General features: G+C 36.3%; 2 protein-coding genes across 2 annotated transcripts in view; one reads left to right on the top strand and one right to left on the bottom strand.

The window, feature by feature from the left end:
* tonsl (tonsoku-like, DNA repair protein) overlaps positions 1 to 9,159 on the top strand; it is a 49,005-nt gene extending 39,846 nt beyond the window's left edge. Inside the window, exons 19-22 of the mRNA XM_056476399.1 lie at positions 683 to 858; positions 4,891 to 4,964; positions 5,932 to 6,065; positions 8,685 to 9,159. Of these exons, the coding sequence (XP_056332374.1) occupies positions 683 to 858; positions 4,891 to 4,964; positions 5,932 to 6,065; positions 8,685 to 8,887 (587 nt within the window). The 3' untranslated portion in view covers positions 8,888 to 9,159. The remainder of the gene's footprint in view (positions 1 to 682; positions 859 to 4,890; positions 4,965 to 5,931; positions 6,066 to 8,684) is intronic.
* Positions 9,160 to 9,322: 163 nt separating this feature from the next.
* LOC130244073 (antimicrobial peptide NK-lysin-like) lies at positions 9,323 to 21,997 on the bottom strand. Its single transcript, XM_056476357.1, has 4 exons — positions 21,945 to 21,997; positions 21,761 to 21,822; positions 10,046 to 10,141; positions 9,323 to 9,642 (listed from the first exon to the last, which is right to left on the bottom strand). Exons 1-4 carry the CDS (start codon positions 21,985 to 21,987, stop codon positions 9,478 to 9,480), a joined length of 366 nt encoding a protein of 121 aa, XP_056332332.1. The 5' UTR covers positions 21,988 to 21,997; the 3' UTR covers positions 9,323 to 9,477.
* Positions 21,998 to 22,066: the final 69 nt, after the last annotated feature.

Below are 22,066 nucleotides of genomic sequence, written 5' to 3'. Positions count from 1 at the left end.
TGCGACCAAAATGGTTGCAATTTCGAGCCCTGTAGTATAAGTAAATGTATTCAGACCACAACTGAACGTTTGAAGAAAATTGAATGCCTTATTATTTAGAATTAGCTATTATTGATGTAAATGCAGCCGTTCAAGGCGCATAATTGATTTATTACGGTATTGACGGTATTACAAAATCCATGTCGTGGCGCAATGTCACACCGGTGATGACTATGACACCGGTGTACCGCCCACCCCTAGTTGGAACTAAAATATGCTGGACCAAGTTTGGACACCACTGCCTTAGGCTTTTTTCAAGATACTAGTATTCAGCTTAAAGTGACATCTAACTAGGTTAATTAGAGAAGTAAGGGTAATTAAGTCATTGTATAGCAGTGGTTTGTTCTGTAGACAATTGAAAATAATATTGCTTAAGGGGGCTAATAATGTTGACCTTAAATGTTTAAAAAAAAATTAAAAACGGGTTTTATTCTAGTCAAAATAAAACAAATAAGACTTTCTCCAGAAGAAAAAATATGATCAGAAATACTGTGGAAAAAATCCTTGCTCTGTTAAACATCATTTGGGAAATATTTAAAAAAACAAATAAAAATTCACATAATTTTGACTTCAACTGTATTATATCTCGGCTGGTTAGACTTTGCTTTGTTTCTCTAATGTATATTTTTTTGTCCATTCACAGGCACTGGGAATATGCGGTCGGTGGGCCTCTCCCATAACGCACTGGGGTCTACTGGTTTTGAGCTTGTGTTGAAGACGTTACCAATGCATTGTCTCACGCATCTGGACATTTCTGCAGTATGTAGAGGTCCATCTGACCAGCCTTCCATGGAGATCCTTACTAAACTCCTTACACAGGTAGAGACCTTTGATGATATAAAGTTTTCTTAGTGAAGAATAAAAGCTGAAGTGTTTATCATAGGATATGGTATTGTCATGATATTGACCTAAGCTGCAAACAAAGGTTTATTTGAACCGTACTGTGCAAAAGTCCTAAGAACTATACCAGCTTTGTTGGCCTAAGACTTTTTCACAATGTATAATCAATCAGTCTCTTTATTAAAAGCATACATAAAATATAGGAAATATCTACAAAAAAAAACAGCACAACATTTCCTCTTTAAGCATAAGTCTGTTTAATGTGTTTTTTCCACAGCTTCTACTGTTTCGTCCTAATTGTCTTGACATTTTCTGAAATAATGTGCTGTGTAATATCAGGTTTCATTTAGCACTTTCCAGAGTTCTTCTTCAGGTTTACACTGTCTTATCTTTTTTTTCTGTCCAGGTGATCTCATACAGCTTCTTTAACAGGGGTGTCAAACAGTTTAGTTCCAACCCTGCTTCAGTACACTTACCTTGAGATTTAAACTAGCCTGAAGGACTGAATTAGTTTGATCAGGTGTGTTTAATTAGGGTTAAAACGTAACTTGCAGAGCTGTGGCCCTCTGGGAACTGAGTTTGACACCTGTGCTCTATAAGATTCAGGTCTGGACCCTGTGGAGGCCATTTCATGACTGTCTGTGTTTCATCAGCGGTTTTCTTTCTCCAAATAGGATTTCACTGCATCTAGCAGATCATTATCATGCTGAAAATGAAAACTATTACCACTGAAGTCTTTTCCAGAAGGAATGGCACAATGAAATAAAACTTATCTGTACTTTTCAACATTTCCATCAATTCAGACAATATTGCTGACAACACTGCACAGCTCCAAACAGGACAAATAGCCTCTCTCCAACATTCTTTCACATGTCTTAAACAATAAAACCAAAATTATTTCAATCTAACTCCTATCCTAACAAACCATACATCAACTGAAAGATAATTTATTCATCCTGTATGAATCTCAATTTATAAAAAATGACAAAAAATGTACACTTACGGTAAAGGTCACATATATCCAATATACCATCAGTAAAACACCAGATTTAATGTTGGCCTAAAATTTTTGCACAGTACTGTGTATATAAATGGGTCTATAAAAGGTCTAAATCACACACATTAAGTTTGGTTTTATAACTTTAAACCAGGGCGATTCAATTACAAATTCAGTTGGGCCAGATTGTCAAACAAAGAAAGTTAGCTGGGCCAGTCATTTTAACGGCTCTTGTAATGACAAATTTTAAAACCAACACAAACAAATTTATTGAAAAACACAAGGTTTATTCATTGTTTCTCTTTTAACTTTGGTCAGTTTGCAGAGCAAAAGGTTCATACAAAAAGAGCTGAATTAACAGAATCTGAGGTAGCTCCAGAGAGCTCTATCAAAAAAGTGACTTGAGTAGCAGTTGAAGTGCTCTTTAAGCACCGTACTTAAGTGGAAGTCCTAAAGTATTCAACATTTTTTGTACTTAATTACTGCAAGCAGTTTATTCAAACATTTACTACTCAAATACTGAAAGTAAAAGTACAAAAAAAAAAAATATATATATATATATATATAAATTATATATATATAAATTATATTAAATAGCAATTTATGAATAATATATATTAATTTATTATCTATGGGCGGAACCACGGGCTGGGCTACTCGGAGGTTGATTCTGAGCCGCATGTGGCCTGCGAGCCGCCAATTGAATAGCCCTGCTTTAAACCATTGCAGTGATTTAGCCTGTAATGTCATCTGGCAGCATTACATCAAGTTTGCGCATGTGCTGAATGACAACAGCTTTGTCTATCAACATGAATGCCATAACTTTTGGTCTACGCGGTCTGAAGATGACCCGAGTCAAATTTGGTGAAGATTTAACCAACGGTTTTGGAGGAGTTAAAAAAAGAATGGCTTGAACAAAGTCAAAATGGCGGACAGGAAGTTTGGCAGATTATAACTGGTATCTGTATTGTCGGCATGACCCAAGGAATAATTTGAGACCAATTTCATCAAAATAAGCATATGCAGTCAAAAGTCATTACCAAATTTAAAAGTTTCATTAATAATGGCTAATGAATATCTTATAACTGTTGACCCATAGGTGGTGCTATCACCATATTATTATGGCGTAGTCAGTGTGAGGCGACAATGACAGACCTAAAATCTGGTGTCATTTATTTTTGACTATTGCAGAGATACAGCCTCAGATGTAGTTTAGCATCATGCCATCACATTTGTCAGTGCAGTAAACAAAAACCATTACACCTATCAACACAAATTCAATTACTTTTTGTCAGCATGGTCTGAAGATGATCCGAGTCAAATTTGGTGCAAATCAGCCAAACGATGTTAGGAGGAGATCAAAAAAGCAGATTATAGACAGAGCTGAGGCTAGATGATAGACAGGAAGTTCAGTTAATTAAGGCATAATTGGTATCAATATTCCCAGGACACCCCAAGGAATGTATAAAGACAAGTGTCATAACAATAGGCAAAAATAGTCAAACGTTATTTGCAGTTTTAGAAATATCGTTATAACGTTTGACCAAAAGGTGGTGCTGTGACAACTTTTTGAGCACCTTCAAGGCACAACCCTGAACAAATACAGAGTTTCATAACAATTTGCCTGTGCGTCCGTAAAATATAGAAATTTTTGACATAATTCAAAATGGCCGACGGACAAAATGCCTGACCTGGGTAAATCTAGGGGGCAGTGCGCCGAAACGCTGCAGCTAACTTCAGATCGTGGTTGTGATAACACACACCAAGTTTGGTGTGAATACGTCAAGGTGTTACGAAGATAACAACTTAAGTCAATTTCTAATTTGTTAACTGAAGTTAATTGTTAAATTTGTTCATGAGTTAATCAAAACGGTTTGTTGAATCAACTTGAATTCAATAACCTTTGGTCAACATGGTCTGTAGATCATGTCATTCAATTTTGGTGGAAATCGGACAAACGGCCTAGGACAAGTTCGTTCAAATATGTTTTACAAATAATTCAAAATAGCGAAAACATTTTCATGACTGAAAACGTTTGAATCGGCTTGAGCCAAACAATCAGAGGAAAAACATTTGATTATAGCCCATTCAGTTCAAAAGTTATAACGATAAACATAAGTGTAACCTTGGACAAGTGGTGGTGCTAGAGAGTTTGCAATAGAGAGTCCAAATTTGTTGTGATTTAAGATCAGACTATCCTTTATCAGTGTGCCAAAGTTTGCGCAAATGCCGCAAACGATTCGTAGAGCTGCCATAGACTTCCAAAGTAGAAGAATAGTAATAAGAACCGGAATGAATACAATAGGTGCCTACACACCTTCGGTGCTTGGCCCCTAACTATTCAGATGAGTTTCAAGAGTTCACACTTAAATAGTGCTCGACTATAATAGCAGGTTTGGCATGCTGTCCCGGGAAAGAACCCTGAGCTCAGAGATAGATGAGCCCAAGGTTCCTGCCTGGTCAATGAGCATTAGGAGGGATACGAGGTCAGGTGTTTCTCGAGTGCCCCTTTTTGCTATGTATGCGATAAGTGCTTGTGACTGTATTACGATTCACTTATGTACATGTTTTTAGACTGTGGGAGGAAACCGGAGGACCTGGAGAAAGCCCACGCAAACACAGGGAGAACATGCAAACTTCACGCAGGGAGTGCCAACTAGCTAATTTGAACTTGAACCTGTGGCCTTCTTACTGCGAGGCAGCAGTGCTAACCGCTGAGCCACCGTGTTGCCCGATCATGAAAGAGGAGGAGGGAGATGGGAAGGATGGGGGGGGGAGTTTAGGCAGGATATTTATAGTAGTTTTAGAATGATCTGATAGGCTAGCTAATGATTAGCAATGAGGATCAGCTGTAGTCAGTCATATCACGTGCTCCTCTCGAAATTAGTTTGTGAAACTTCACTTATCAGAGATTTTGTTACAGTGAGATGATTTATTCTTTTTTCAGTCTCTGCTTTTAAAATTGACGGCGTTCATCTGCTGTGTACACAATGTTGACTGATTTTGTTTTTCAGGGTGATTGTCCACTCACACACTTAAATCTATCTGGAAATGGACTTACAGACCACAGCGTCCTCCTGCTTGCTAGGTGAGTGATTCAACTATATTTATTTTTATGCATTTTGCAGACACCCTTATCCAAAAATACTCAAAGAAAACTTATTTTGGCTCCTCCATGCTGTAGAAGTTTGTTGGGTTAGTATGCAAAAGCACAAAAATCCAATGTAAAACTACACATGAAGAGTTTAGATGCAAAAATCTTAAATGCTGTCTGAAATTTTCCTCTAAAATTAGCATTTTTATCAGGCTGTTGTGTGTATGTTCAGCAATATCACTTTTATGGAAAAGAATACGTCCTTTTCCTGGTCTTTAAAGTGAAATATCTCAACATAAACAAAGGAGGCTGAGAAAAATATTCATTTTCGATGGAAATTTCAGACGGTTTTTTGCATCTGAACTCTTCACATGTACACTGCCACCAGTTGGTTAACACATGTCTTATGATAAAAATCAATGTGTTTTTGTAACTCAAATATTTCTAGATTAGAGTTTTAAGAAGATAAAGTTCTTTATGTCTATGGAGTATCCCTGTACACCACATATGTACATATGGGTAGTTGCTGTTTTGTGATGTATGAGAAAATAAGGGGTCTCTAACCTTATCAATTCTTTCCCTTTTTTACTGTGTTTTGTACCATCAAATGTCCTGTTGTGACTGCAAAAATGAAGAAAAACAACGCTTATATTTACATTTAGCAGACGCTTTGTCCAAAGCAACTTGCATTTGAAGAGGCATTCAGCGATTCAACAAGAAGAGGCAAGACGCAAGAAGTGTGTCATACAAAGAAACTGTGCTCAGAGAATTAGGTGCTAGAGTCAATAAGGGGGACTTATCCCATACACCCATATACAATGTGTATGTTCACTTCTCACTACTCCTAATGTGTATGCACTATCTTTGAAGGGTTAAATCCTGAGAATAGTTTACGTACTTAGTAGTCACATCACTTGCAGTTCATAAGACTTCATTAAGAACTCTTAATGTGTGTTTTTAGGTGTCTTCCTGTCTGTCCTTCCCTGGTATCTTTGGATCTATCAGCCAACCCTTCAGTGACCTCGACTGGCCTTCACAGTCTCCTCAACGGTCTCATGGAGGCTCAAAGGCCTCTGGGTTATCTCAATCTTCAAGGTATTTTCCTATTTTTCAAGTGCATTTTAGTGATATTCAGTGTCTGCGTTATCTGAGTTAATCAGTAAGTCTGATTATCAGTGTATAGTGTGTGTGTGTGTGTGTGGCTGCGATAATAGTTCTGTTTTCTGTGTATTTTGCTTTTGCATGCTGCGAGTGGTTTAGTGGTTATTGGTCTGGTCCGATAACAGAAAACTTCACTTCTGACCCCAAAACGGTCATGAACTCTGTGGTCTTGAGCAGTTTTTGGAGTTTATGATTTTATTTTATTGTTGTTTGTTTGTGTGTCTGTTTGTTTTTATTGTTGTTTATTGTTGATTGTAAATAAGCGCTTGGGTTTCTGCCTCTTCTTGCACATTATTGCTTGTACTTTTCTGTTTTATTTAATATATTTTTATTCTTGTACAAATAGATAAATGAAAATAGAAATCCTCTCAGGCCATGCAAGATATGGATATGCACATTTACACACACACATAAATATATTACAATATACACACACATTGTTAATAAGAACCATAATGTTTAATCATGATTAATCATTGCTCAGTACTAATATATACATATATATTCAGTCAAAATATAACCCATGCAACAGTACAAAATTAATTCTCATTGCTCTTGACAATACGTTAAGGTCTTATGAACTGAAATAATCTGCATGCTCATGAAACTAAATATATTGTGCTAAATTATTACCTTGTATGTATAAATGTATTCTTTAAGTTTTACTTTGATTATTTGAGTTGCATTTAATGAAGCATTCAAGCATGCTTTATTGGAGTGGTCTGCTTTTAATGCATGTACTGTAATGTATGAGTTATTTAGTAAAGTTTCACAAGAGAATTATTTAGAATTTTGATCATATGTTAATGTATAAAAGTGACAAGACTTGCGTTTTTCCTCATTTGCTGGGTTTATACTAGCTATTTTTGGTCATACTTTACAATAAGGTTGCGTTAATTATTGTTAGTTTATGTATTTACTAACATTAACTAAGTATGTACAATACTTGTACATCATTTATTAATTATAGTTCAACATTTAATAATGGGTTATAAAAATTCAAATTCATGCTTGTCAATATTACTTAACGCACCGTGAGTTAATTTGAACTAACAATGAACGACTGTATTTTCATTAATTACCGTGAACCAACATGAACAAATACTGCATTAATTAACATTAACTAATACAACTTTAATGTAAAGTGTTACCCCATTCTTCAAAGAACAATCATTACCATGAAAATACTGCTGAGCCACCAACATGCACAATTTCACCTATATCTTGTATCTGAAGGAGAGTAAAATAACAGCAAATGTACATTTTTAGGTGAACACAGCTGTTAAAAGTTAGTTCACCCAAAAATGTAAATTCTGTCCTCACTCTCGCATTGTTCCAATCCACAGAGACCTTCGTTCAACACAAATGAAAATATTTTAGATGAAATCCAAGAGCTCTCTCATCCTCCATAGACAGCAATGGCACAAAGTCAATCCAGTGTCAAAATGGAGGATGAGGGAGCTCTCCGACTTCATCTACCATCTCTTCATTTGTGTTCTGAAGATGAGCGAAGGTCTCAGGGGATTGGACCAACATGAGGGTGAGTAATTAAAAGTCCTGTGAAATTAAAATATTAAAACATTTTAGATGTCAGTTTCAGTCCGTTTTACAGTAATCTATTACCTAGTGTGCGCCAAAACAGTGACATAATTCACATTTAGTAAACACAAAACTGATATAAACATGTAAAGCTTGCAGTTTGTCACCTCTAAATGGATCAACATTTTTATTTACATCACTTCATACTTCAGATTCAAATCTTAACCAATCAAATGCTCTCTAGCATCTGACATGCCCCGCCCCCTTCAAGAGACTTCTCATTTGCTTTTCACTTGATCTCAACCACTCTCACTGGCAGAGCTGTGATTAAAACGAAAAGCTATTGGCTGTTTTTTTTTAAGGGGAGGAGCTACTCTATGCCCCGCCCTCTCTGTGTCTCTCTGTCAAAGAGCATAGAATCAACAAGAGGCGACACTGTAGTGCAATTTGGGAAACAGCCACTAGGTGGCGCGGCAGCCATTTTGGAATGAAAACTCCAATAGAACAACAGCATATTATAAGTCTGTAAAATAAACTATTAAAAGTGCTGATGATTGGGATAGTAAGTGTTGTATTGTCATCTTTCAGGTTGTATCTCAGCTTTAATGCGCTTTTAAAATAAATAAATAAAAAACAAAGCAGCTGCTTTTAATCGTGACAGCAATAAGATCCAATGGACAACCGATCGCTACACTCCAAAATGGCCGAATCCGGGGCTGTTGCTGGGCGCTGCTGTTGCAATAGAACGTTCTATTGAGTGTCGCCTCTTGGTGATTCTAAGCTCTTTGGTTGAGATTACATCATACATCAAATAAAAAAAATGCACATTTCAAAGCACTTCACAGGATCTTTAATAACCGACTTTCAATTTTTGGGTGAACTAACCCTTTTAATAAGTAAGTCTCCAATAATCTAAACAAAATGGAAACTGATCTCTGTTGTTGTTGTTGTGTCTTATTGTACATTTTATAGTCTGTTTGTGCTTCTTTTCCCTGTTTTTTTTTTTTTGGACAGGCTGTCAGGTGTCAGGACCGCTGGCTGATGATTGTCTGGACAGCCTGTCTGATCACATCCGAGACCTGCGTTTGTGCTCTCAGAGTCTCAATAAGCTGGACCAGGATGCATTGCAGCAGAGCTGGAAACGAAGAACAGAAGCTGTGCACATTTTCTCTCGCAACTCCAAATGCATGCTGAGTATCAGTTCACCCTCGCACTAAATTATTTTTGGCTGTCGCATTTGTCTTAATGCAACCCGTCGGTGCTAGTATTATGTTGTGATTTAAATTGTGTAATAATTGATAAACGTTTGAACACATTTATCTGTAAATATGAGTGATTGTGTCACTTATTTGTATATACACGTATGTTTGTTTATACTCATAACTCATTTTATTTGATTCAGTGTTTACTTTCTTGGTGCATATTTGGCTAAATTCCAGAAATTATGAGTTGAGTTTGAAATGGGTGTGAGATATCGATGCATGTGTGGTGTGGTATTAAAATAATAATAAAATACACATTCAAGCTATTGTTTTGTTTGTTAAAAAGATGTTTAAATAAAACTGGAAATAGGCAGCCACACATTAACAGTTGTTTCACACATTTTATTGCAGACAAAGAAGCTAAGACGTGACAAACACACAAAAAGCTCATATGCGAAACCACAATAATCACACCAGTGGCTCAGATGCACTGTTAAATTTAATCAGCTTCCATTGCTAAAGCAAAACACTCTTTATTTCTTTAGCTAGTTGAAGATCAGTGAGAAATCTTGATTATTCTGCATAATAAAGGCCATTGACTATGTCTATCTCTTGCAAACAGAAATATTAGCACAGATAGTTCTGGCATTATCAGTAGTGGAAAGTTCTTCGATCAGAACGTCCATGTACTTGTTCACAAACCCCCTGCACACAGACTTAAGGAACCCGATCTGATCACAGACCTGCGACAGCTGAACTTTAATTTCATCCTGGAAGAAATTAAAAGCAGAATTAGTATTAAGCCACGAGTGTTTATGTACTCTGTCTGTAATACTGAAGTTCCTGTAGTAGAATAACATGGATGTATTACAGGGATAGTTCACTCAAAGATGAAAATTCTGTTATTTACTTGTTCCAAACCTATTGAACACAAATAAGATATTTTGAAGAATGTTGGAAAAGGGGTAACCATTGACTTCCATAGTATTTGTTTTTCATACTACGGAAATCAGGCTTTCAGCTTTCTTCAAAATATGTTCAACACTCAGAACATCGGGTAACTAATAAATGTTTAAAACCACACTAGAGTGAGTAAATAATGAGTTAATTTTCATTTTTTGGGTGAACTATGCCTTTACATCATATAAAAGAGTGGTATATCTGAAGATTAACCTGAGTTGCACCATTGGAGATCTTTTTTTTCAGCTTTCCTAAGGCCCACTTGCAAACCCAGCACATTCCAGGCAGTTGTTCTGTCGGGATTTCACCCTGACAAGACAACATGAAGCATATTTGAGTCGATGTTTTGTAACTTAAAGGTGCCCTATAATGAAAATATGGGTATACCAAGGCATAGTAGAATAATAAAGTATCAGTTTATGGAAATGGGCATAATGTGAGCCTCAGACACCGGTTTCCTTGTTTTCATGTAAATTCCACGAGTGTAAAACCCTGGTGGACAACGCACCAATCAGAAGACAAAACGAACTGTGACAAGACTCAAGAGCCATAGACTGATTTCACGTGGCTGCCATTTCAAACAGAGAAATCGAGGCTGCAGTGGGAAGAAACCCGGAAGTATCTCCTGAGCCACACAGGAATGTTGTGTACCTGGCTGTATATCCTATCAGCGAAGAGAAAGTGACACAATTTATACTTTCACCACCTTCCGAGTGACCTGAAGGTTCGTTCTTAATGAATAGTGAAAATAAAAAGGGACATCAGACCTCATTTTCAGCTAAGTTAACGGAAATGGCACTAGTTAGCTAACGTTATCTTTCCCAAACAAGCGTTTTAGATGCCATTTATCAAACTCAAGTTAATGAACTGATTCTATGGCGGCAAATCAATGCCAATATTAATCGAGCGCAGCGGTGATGTTTGCGCGCGAGGAGAAGTGAACCGTGAGCAGATTACAGATCTACACGCGAGAAAACTACAGGTCGCGAGCGCACAGGGGAACTTCACGCGCGCGCTCAACTGATCCAGCGCGAAGAAAACAAGTCCCGCGCGCGCACCTCATCATCTGTGCGCACGATGTACGCTCTCGCGAGCGAGGTCATGCCTACAGCGCGCGCGCGCGATCAGTTCTCTCCGCTCGCTCGCTGGTTCTTCTCTCTGCTCGCGCGAAACATTTTGGAATTTTGTCAGTCCTGGGGCGGGACTTGGTTCACTTGTTATCTCTAGCGCTATTGGCTACTCTACCTTTCCGGAAGTTAGCCGGGATTGGACGCCGATTAAACGACGAACCATAATTCACGTGATCTTATCATCACTTTAACAAACATGGCTTCAACGGACCAGCACGTTTTTTTTTTTATTAGATCTTATAAGAACATACAGAACAAATAACAAATGACCGAACAAAGAAACATCTTATTCATCTAGAAAGTCCAAATAGCAGCATTCACACACAAAAAAAAAAAAAACAGAAAAAGAAAAACAAATAAATATATATATATATATATATATATATATATATATATATATATATATATATATATATATATATATATATATATATATATATATATATAAATAATAATAATAAAATTGAAATAAATAAAAAGCAAAATACAATGCACTGTAATACATAGGGGTCAATCATTAAACAATGCCTTTAACAGACTACACAGTTTAAGGGCTTTTTTATGTCTCATCAGCTTTAAGGAATTGAAGAAGACCATTAAATCTTTGTGGAAAAGCAGAAAAGTGGGGGGTTATTAAAAAATCTGCATTTATGAATGAAATAGTTTGCCATAGTCACAATATTGTTAGCCAAAAATTCCAGCTCAGAATTCTGACAAAAAGATAAATATTTTACAGTTTTAAAATCAAAATCAGGTATTACATATTTTAATCTTAACCAAACAGTAATGTCATCCCATAACTTTTTTGAAAATTTGCATAAATAAAACAAATGTTCCAATGACTCTATGTCTGCTTCACAAAATGTACAAACGTTACAATCCAAATTAAATCTGTGTCTGAGGAACTCATTACAAGGATAAATATCGTTAATAATTTTAAACTGAACTTCTTTTGCCTTTGGTAGAAGTGGAAAAGAGAGAAATCTTGTTCGAATTCGAACCACCTTGTCTTCCGGAAAATCTAAAACAAGGGGTCTTTTCTTAACTTTAGAAGGGAAAAGCTGTGTATTTACTAACCTTCTCAAGGTCTTATTATTACAGCTCTGCCCAGTAAAATTAATACCAGAAATAATAAGGTTGCCCAATCTTGGTATCACAGAAGAATAACCCAATTCCCCTTTGATTAGCTGAACCAAACCACCAGGAATAGCTTTCAACAAAGACAAATACAATTTCTGAGTACAAATAATATGGTATTTTTCACAAAAATCCTCATAATTGAGGAAATTTCCAACCCCATCCAAAATATGTAAAATAGACCAAACACCTTTGTCCATCCACTCTTGAAAAAACACAGATTTCCTCTTAATAAGTATATACTTATTATTCCACAAAGAACAGCTATGTGGCGAAAAATTATGTTTGTATATTAACTTCCAATATAGTAATACCTGACTATGAAAAGATGACAATTTACACTTTAACTTTGATGGCTCAAAATCGCACCTTAAAAGAAAGTCTATGCCCCCAAAGAAATCAAAAATTTTAGAAGAAAACCTAAACCAGAAAGAATGTTTATGTCGAAGGAAGGTTTGAAGCCATTTTAGCTTAAGGGTACCATTCATAACATCAAAATCAATTACATTCAATCCACCCTCATTGATTGGTTTCACTACATCTGATTTTCTTAGAAAATGATGCTTATTTTTCCATAGAAATTTATATTGCATTTGATTCAGATTTTTAACGTACCTATCAGAAATACTTAAAGAAAAAGCTGGGTAAATCATCCTGGAAAGTGCTTCTGACTTTTGTAAAACAATTCTACCAAAAATAGATAGATCCCTTTGAACCCACAAATTTAATATTTTTTGACTTTTTATCAAATTATCCATCAAATTAGCTTTTTCCCTAACTTTAGGGTCTTTAGAAATAACAACACCCAAGTATTTTACCTCATTTTTAACTGGAATATTGAACAGTTGTGTTTCGGTATGGTTATGGATTGCCATCAGCTCACATTTTTTTAAATTCAATTGCAGACCAGAAGCATTTGAAAAATGAGACACCAGATTAATGGCAACTGGAATCTGCTCTGCATTACTGAGAAACAGGGTGGTATCGTCTGCTAGTTGACTTATTATTAATTGACTCCCTAAAACATTCAAAGGTCTGATAGCTCTGCAATTTTTAACATACAATGCTAATAATTCAGCTACTAAAATAAATAAATACGGGCTTGTTGGATCCCCTTGTCTGATGCCTCTATTAATATTAAACCTCTTCGAAGTCCCAAATGGTAATGATACTGAACTATTTATGTCTTTATATAACATTTCTATTACTTTAACAAATTTATGACCAAAACCAAAAAATTTCAATGTATGTAAAATAAAATTATGTTCTACAGTATCGAATGCCTTGTAGAAGTCAAGAAATAAAACAAACCCATCCTCTTTAATTAAATGTCCATAATCAATTAGATCTAAGACAAGTCTAATGTTGTTGTGAATTAGCCTTCCTTTAATAAAACCAGACTGCGTTTCACTTATAACTTGATTCAATCTAAATTTCAATCTATTAGCTATAGCAGATGTAAGAATTTTATAATCCACATTGAGTAGAGTAATCGGCCTCAAATTCTCAATAATTCTTTTATCTTTGTTTGCCTTTGGAATAAGAATAATTAAGCCCTGTTTCATAGTTGTAAGTAAAGTATTCGAATTAAAACACTCTTTTAATGCTGCAAATAACAACTGTTTTATATCCTCCCAAAAAAATTTGTAGAAGTTAGTAGTCAACCCATCCTGACCAGGAGACTTACCCAAACACATTTTTTTAATAGCTGCTTCAAGTTCCTCTAGCTTCAAATCCTCATCACACATTTCTTTAAATTTAATATCTATCTGTGGGATATAATCTTTAACCTTTTCTAGAAATTGAATAGCATTATTTTCAGAATATGATGAAGAATAAATATTACTATAAAATGAATATATTTCCTCAGATATCAGTTTAGAATCCGTAATTATTGTATCCTTAATAACTAAAGTATGAATTGCATTACTTTGCTGTCTCCTCTTTTCTAATTGACAAAAGTAAGCTGTGTTCTTCTCTCCTTCTTCCATCCATTTTGCCCGAGACCTTACAAAAGCTCCTTGTGCTTTCATTACATACATGCTGTCTAATTTAGCTTGAAGAGTGATTAATTTTTCCACATCTTTAACCTTATCATGTGTGTTACAGCAATCATTAATTTCCTGAATTATTCTTAATTCTTTTTGCAATATATCGCTTCTCTTTTGTTTACCAAACCGAATTGAAATTTCCCTTGTTTTAAATTTAAAATACTCCCATTTAATCCCACTGGAATTTAAAGAGAAATCATTCTCAACCTCACTAATTAGGTTTCTAATTTGACTACAATAAACTTTATCCTTTAAAAGTTCTGCATTGAACTTCCAATAGTCTTTCTTAGTAGTATTTTTTCTTACTGGTGTCAAAGTTAATGAAATCAAACAGTGATCTGTCAATGGTGCAGCAGAAATTAAAACCTGGTTCGCAAGCTCCAGATATTCCTCAGTTATGAGCCAAAAATCTATTCTTGACCTAGATGACCCATTAGGTTTAATCCAAGAGAACTGATTGGCATTAGGATTCTTGACTCTCCATACATCTATAAGAGAGTTAACTTGGCAAAATTCCTGAATAATACTATTAAGACGATGACTTGTAAAACTAGAAGGAGATCTATCCATCCATTCATCAGGTGCCAAGTTAAAATCACCTCCAATTAGTACCAAATTTGTATTGAATTTCAATTTAAATTGTAAAACAACCTCTGTTAGATCGGATAATAAAGACTTGTTTTGCCCAGCACTATTATAGCCATACACATTCACTATAATAACAAAAATACCTTCACTGTTAATCAAAGCAGTAAGCCAATGACCATTCTCATCAGACTGAAAAGTCACAACCTTCCCAGGACAATTGTTGAGGCATATGGCGACACCTGCTGATCGATTAGAGCCATGACTGAACAAGATTGTGTCTCCCCACTGTATTTTCCAAAAAGCTTCATCTTCAACAGTAGAATGAGTCTCTTGAAGAAACAAAAACTGTGAGTTCTGCCCCTTAGTAAACAAAAAAATAGCTTTCCGTTTTACTTTGTCCTTTAGACCCCTTGCATTCAGTGAACAAAAAGATAAACTAGATTTTAGTGAAAACATGTTCCACTGGAACTCACAGTGAACAAAGAAGAAATGTCACAGAACAGTCAGTATAGAATCGAAAGAAGAAGAAGAAAAAAACTTGCAACGCAAAACGAGTCTCTGAATAATAATCTTTTCCCTTATTCAAAGCTTTCATCATCCTGGAAAAATTTGCTTTCCCTCAATGAAAGCCAATGGACCCCGAAAGTACGCCACTTTCCCTTCTGCTCGAGCTTGTTTAATGCGTGGCCAGAGCACTTGCCTCGCCTCTCTGTCCTCTCTGATTAAATCCTCCGCAAAATGACAACCTGCCTCGTTGCACACTGATGATCCCTTGGACAGTTTCCAGATTTGATCTCTGTAGATTCTCTTTGAAAACTGCATGATGATTTGACGTGTGCGATTACCTTCTCTCCTGCCAATTCGATGGACTGTATCAACTGCTTCTTCCATTTCCCAGGGCACGCCAGGTGCAATCTTGGAGAGCAAGGTGATCACTACTTCTCTAGTATTCTCGTTCTGTTTCTCTGGAAGTCCTTTTATGCGTAAATTCCAGCGCCTTTTGTAGCGATCCAATTCTCCTACCCTAGATTTCAACTCTTTGTTTTCTTTTTGGAGATCAGAAAGCTCCAGTTCCAATTCAATTGCCTTCTGTTTTTGAGCCTTTAACTCCTCTTTAACTTCACATATGACGCTACAGTTCTCTTCCAATTTTTTCGTGACTTCTTCCAACTTTTCTTCCTGCTTGTCAAATCTTTTGCCGAGGGAGTAAATAGCCTCGAGAATATCTGCATTAGAGATATCTTCTTCGCTGTCAGAACGTGCTTTCTTCGAAATATGCATTTTACTGGGCGTAACAGGTAGATTCACTTCACCACAAACCTCCAGGAGACGCTTATTAGTTTCAGCACCTACTTCCATCACCTCCGCATAATCATGATCAAATTTGTCGCTGATCACAGCTGTATCCTCCGGTTTTCTTCCTCTACCCGCCATTTATAGATGATGAAAAAACAATTCGCTACCAATTAATTGGGGAAACTTTAAAGAACACTAAGAAACACTTTGAGACTCCGCCAGCTGTTACAAAATGCTGCTACCTAGTACGCCATCTTGGTCCGCCCCCCCCCCCCCCCCCCCCCCCCCCAGCACGTAAGTAATCATTTCATTTATTATGAAAATTATTGCCTTTGTTAGAAAAGGTAGTTATTAGAAACTTTATTAACAGGCGCCCTGTTTACTGACACATTGTCTTGTTAAATCAACTAATCTACTTAATCTTTAATTTATATTTAATTTACACAAAGCAAATTAAAATTTTTATTATGCTTACTTTGTAGTCAAAGTATCAATACTTCATCAATATATGCAATTGCACCATTGAAGGTAGTAAAACTACATTATTCACAAACTAGTGTATACTTTATATTTGGTATTCTGCTCAAATAAAGTATATAGCATTGCACACTGTATTTTTTATTTCACATTTAAGTTTTCATTATATAAATTTTGTTTAGAGGGAGCACTGCAAAAAATGCTTTTCTTACTTAGATTTTTTTGTCTTGTTTCTAGTATAAATATCTAAAATCTCTCATATCAAGAAGAATTTTCTTGACGAGCAAAACATATTGTCTTGTTTTGAGAAATAATATGCCAATGTGAGTTTTTCCTTAAAACAAGCAAAATAATCTGCCAATGGGGTAAGCAAATTAATCTTGTTTTTTCTTTTGACGTAAGATTATTTTGCTCACCCCATTGGCAAAAACTCAATTAATATTAACATATTATTTCTCAAAACAAGACAATATGCTGTGCTTGTGTAGAAAATTTTTCTTGATTTAGGAATTTTTAGATATTTGGACTAGAAACAAGACAAAAAAATCTAAGTAAGAAAAGCATTTTTTGCAGTGCTCCCTCTAAACAAAATTTATATAATGAAAACTTAAATGTGAAATAAAAAATACAGTGTGCAATGCTATATACTTTATTTGAGCAGAATACCAAATATAAAGTATACACTAGTTTGTGAATAATGTAGTTTTACTACCTTCAATGGTGCAATTGCATATATTGATGAAGTATTGATACTTTGACTACAAAGTAAGCATAATAAAAATTTTAATTTGCTTTGTGTAAATTAAATATAAATTAAAGATTAAGTAGATTAGTTGATTTAACAAGACAATGTGTCAGTAAACAGGGCGCCTGTTAATAAAGTTTCTAATAACTACCTTTTCTAACAAAGGCAATAATTTTCATAATAAATGAAATGATTACTTACGTGCTGGTCCGTTGAAGCCATGTTTGTTAAGGTGATGATAAGATCACGTGAATTATGGTTCGTCGTTTAATCGGCGTCCAATCCCGGCTAACTTCCGGAAAGGTAGAGTAGCCAATAGCGCTAGAGATAACAAGTGAACCAAGTCCCGCCCCAGGACTGACAAAATTCCAAAATGTTTCGCGCGAGCAGAGAGAAGAACCAGCGAGCGAGCGGAGAGAACTGATCGCGCGCGCGCGCTGTAGGCATGACCTCGCTCGCGAGAGGGTACATCGTGCGCACAGATGATGAGGTGCGCGCGCGGGACTTGTTTTCTTCGCGCTGGATCAGTTGAGCGCGCGCGTGAAGTTCCCCTGTGCGCTCGCGAGCTGTAGTTTTCTCGCGTGTAGATCTGTAATCTGCTCACGGTTCACTTCTCCTCGCGCGCAAACATCACCGCTGCGCTCGATTAATATTGGCATTGATTTGCCGCCATATGATTCTTTCACCATATTAGTCACTATACAAAATTTTGGTACTGAAATAAAAAAAAAAAATGTCTATTTCCCGTTAACATTTAAGGCACTGTTGATGGCGTTCTTAAACAACACTGATTTGCCATTGTGTTCACGTGCTCAACAGAAATGACAATGATTAGCCGTGAAGGTCATCAGTTCACTGCACTTCACTGATGTTTACTCGGTGCAAACACAGATGAGCAATCCGCTTGATGAATCGACTGATCTTCAAGGCTTTAAAACGCTGCAGTGTCTCTGTTTTTGCAATCGGTGAAGAGCGGTGAGCTGATGACCTTCACGGCCAATCACAGTCATTTCTGTTGAGCACTGGTGAATACTATGGCAAATCAGCAGTGTTTAAAAACGCGCTCGACGGCGCTTGAATGTTAGCGGGAAATGGATGTTTTTAAAACTTCAGTACCAAGACAACACTATTACAGACAACAAAAGGGTGCACTACAGAGAATTGCATTGTTTTATTTCTCATCGGGTTACATGGGCTGAAGCAGGGAAGCCCCCACTGTGTTTACCTGGTTCCATGAACTGAAGTCTAGGAGGACACTTAAGCGTAATACTCTTAAAGAGATTGTGATGTAGTTTGATGCCTGATATGCTTTTAATTATTTAAATTAAACTGAACTGAGTGATATTAAAGTGATGTTTACACCATATCTGCATTTTGAAATCTTGGCAACAGCTGGAGGTTTGTAGTACACAGCATGTTGTTGCAATGTTTACATTGCTGATCCTATACTTCCGTGTTTCTTCCCACTGCAGCCTCGCTTTCGTGTTTTAAAATGGCGGCCATGTGCATAGTATGCCCTCCGCATTTGAATGAATGCCTAATTTGTGTCGTTATGGGTCTCAAACTCGATTCCTAGAAGGTCGCCCCTCTGCACAGTTTTGCTCCAACACTAATCAAACAAAGCTGATCAAGGTATTCGAAATCCTATGGGCTATATGCATACAGACTTTTAATTTTCAGCCAAGCAGCCCGTTTAAGATCTGATTTCTTTAAAAATCAGCGATCTTCACTGCCTGTTAAATATACGATATGAAGTGGGTCTCAGATCGGACAAAAAGCACTTTATTAAATTAAATTTCCCCCCGCCATGTCTTTAAAATAAGATGTCTTTAAAAAATGGAATTTCTGCGCTAGCCTGTTGCTGCTGAAGGCACTAGCAGTTACAGCGATCTTTCATCTGGTTTAACGCTTGAACAACTAAATGAATGCTTAAGTCTATTTAACTGAATGTTTTTCAATTGCATTACAACATCGATGCTGTAAAAATAACCCTGTGAAATTTAAAATAGTCACATTAGGCTTTCACCGAAGGTTCATTTGGGTCGTTATGGGTCTCAAACTCGATTCCTGAAGGGCCGCAGCTCTGCACAGTTTTGCTCCAACCCTAATCAAACACAGCTGTTGCAACTAATCAAGGTATTCAAGGTCCTATTGAACAACTTGATTATTTGGATCAGCTGTGTTTGATTAGGGTTGGAGCAACACTGTGCAGAGCTGCGGCCCTCCAGGAATCGGGTTTGAGACCTATGGTTTATCAGGACCTGACAGCAGCCTTGTCATCAAGCTCTGAGATCATAAGAAAAAGCTCTGAGATCATTAATATGCATGCCTCAGGCAGCGTTTAATAAGCAACAACGTTTTATAGTGAGATAACAATAATAATTTCCCTTTATTATTTATTTTTAAGAGTACATTTCACTTACTATGTATGTGGGACTTTTATTTTGAAAGCGCGATCGCCAATTTCTTTGCTGTGCGTTACTAGGCACATTCAAACTGGCCTCAGGACGCAAAATGCAAGATTTACAGAATCTACGTTTATTCATCTCCACTCTGAAGAGGTATAAGGTATGTTTAGTTACCTCTTTTGTTAATTTGTCGTGTTTATTATGAAATTTGATGCATAAGTTTCAACAAACACATGTAACTTAGACTGCTGAGTCGTGTCAAATCACTCCGCTCAACTGTCATAAATTCATGCAGAGGTTGATACTAGATCCTGTCTGTTCTCTTTAAATATAACTTCTAAATACAACACGATACATCTCTGTCACTTTCTTTTGTCAAGTTTATTTATAATTTAGTGTTTATTCACAGCTGATCTGATGAGCAAAATAGGTTAACAGTACTCTGATTGGATTTCTCTCTCTCCCTCTCTCTCTCTCTCTCTCTCTCTCTCTCCTCTCTCTCTCTCTCTCTCTCTCTCTCTCTCTCACAGATTCAGATTCAAAGAGCTTTATTGGCATGACTGTAAAACAAATCACAATGTTGCCAAAGCAATAACAAAACACAGAACATGCATATAGATAAAAGAAAAATAAGTAATAATAAACAAACACATTTGTATATATATCGCTATATTATAAATATCTGTTGTCACAATAAACAAGTTAATTAAAAAGATGAATAAAACTATATAATAATAAATGAAAAGGACAGAGAGCTTTAATAAGGGATAAGGGGATTCAGCCTTTTTCTCTCATATGGTGGCATGAGGACACGTACTGTGCTGCTAGGTGGAGACACTTTTCATTTTCTCCCAAAATATAATGGAGTTTCTCCATATTGTGGCTTGCTGGAATTGTGGTAGAATTAGAGATATTTGTGTGAAGTAAGCATCTCTTATGCTCTGATATTTGCTGCAGTGAGTGAGGAAATGCAGCTCATCCTCCACAACTGCAGCAGAGCAATGTGGACACAGTCTGAGCTCTGGGTTCCTCCAGCTGCGCTTATGTCGGCCCGTCTCCACACCCAGACTGTGTCCACTCAGACGGTACCGGCTCATCAGCTTTCTCTGACCGTGGCTCTTAATGTTGGTCAGGTACGGGGCAAGTTCATAACCAGGTTTAATCTGGTGGAAGCATGCTAACTTTTTTATTTGTTGTACTTTAGTTTGCCAATTGAGTTTATATTCCTCCTGGGTAATCCTTTCTATTTCTTTAGAGAAATTTTAAAAAATTAGAAAAAAAGAAATTTTCTTTTTCTTGAGAGAGAGAGAGCGAGAAGCAAGTCAGAGCAGAGTTCATTATAGTAGAGATGGGCAATACTGCAAAAATTGGTATCGATCCGATACCAAGTAAATACAGGGCCAGTATCGCTGATATCGATACTGATACTTACAATTTTAAAAAGAATGCATTTGAACCTAAAGTACTTTTCTGTAGGGGAGAAAAGTGTGATGATTTATGAGTTGAATGCTCTCAAAGCAGCTATAATTAAATGTATTTGTTAAAAGCCAGGACAAATATTAAACACTTAAGCCAAATCAATTTTTTTTTTATTACCAGCACCCTCCCTCCGGTGGGGGGAAACCGGAGCACCCGGAGGAAACCCACACCAACACGAGAGAACATGCAAACTCCACACAGAAATGCAGCTGGCCCAGCTCGAACTTGCAACCTTCTTGCTGTGAGGTGTCAGTGTTAAACACTAAGCCACCATGCCGCCTAATAATTATTTGTTATCACATTTTGTTTAGTGGTCATGAAAAACTCAAATTTGGAAACTATTAAAATCTTATTATACATTTGTATATCTGAATATACAGTTGTAGAATTAGAATACTAATAATAGATCTTTAATAATGATGTATTTATTTTATATTTAACCATTTATGTTTTAAGTGAATTATATTTGTTATGTTTTTCATTTAAAATGCATTAGCCAATGCTAAAAAAGCTGGCATGACAATAAGCCTGAAGTTAACAACACTAATACATATTAATACAAGTGACAAAGTACGTAAATTTTGAGAAAAATGAAATTATAAGTGATATTAACTCACAGAGCCTTCGAGTTCAATTCCAGAATGTTGTTCTTTGTGCATCTCCCATTGAACAGCACAAACTGTGAAGAAAACTGCTATAAATTTAGCACATACTAAACGTAAAACTAGCCCTTAAAATGCTTTTTAAGCTCCATTAAACTGGAAAAAATAGACTGATAAAAATGAATCTGCTGATTTTTACCAGAGGAGATGAGCAGGGTGAGCAGGACGATACCGCGCAACATCTTGTTTGCCAAAGAGTTGAAACACAATGATACTAAAACATCTGTTTTGCTGCAGTTTTAGTGGCAAACACCTCCTATG

The sequence above is a fragment of the Danio aesculapii genome, chromosome 17, assembly GCF_903798145.1.
Source record: "Danio aesculapii chromosome 17, fDanAes4.1, whole genome shotgun sequence".
NCBI lineage: Eukaryota > Metazoa > Chordata > Actinopteri > Cypriniformes > Danionidae > Danio > Danio aesculapii.
Note: the sequence above shows the minus strand (reverse complement) of the source record. Positions and strands in the feature narration are given on the sequence as shown.

Bases quoted from the DNA above. Each gene is read 5' to 3' on its own strand.
- LOC130244073 (XM_056476357.1), bottom strand. From the start codon at position 21,987: ATGTTGCGCGGTATCGTCCTGCTCACCCTGCTCATCTCCTCTG. The intron at 10,142-21,760 runs GTGAGTTAATAT...TTGTCTTGTCAG, and splicing joins GAATTGAACTCGAAGGCTCT to GGTGAAATCCCGACAGAACA. The intron at 9,643-10,045 runs GTTAATCTTCAG...AATTTCTTCCAG, and splicing joins TCTCCAATGGTGCAACTCAG to GATGAAATTAAAGTTCAGCT.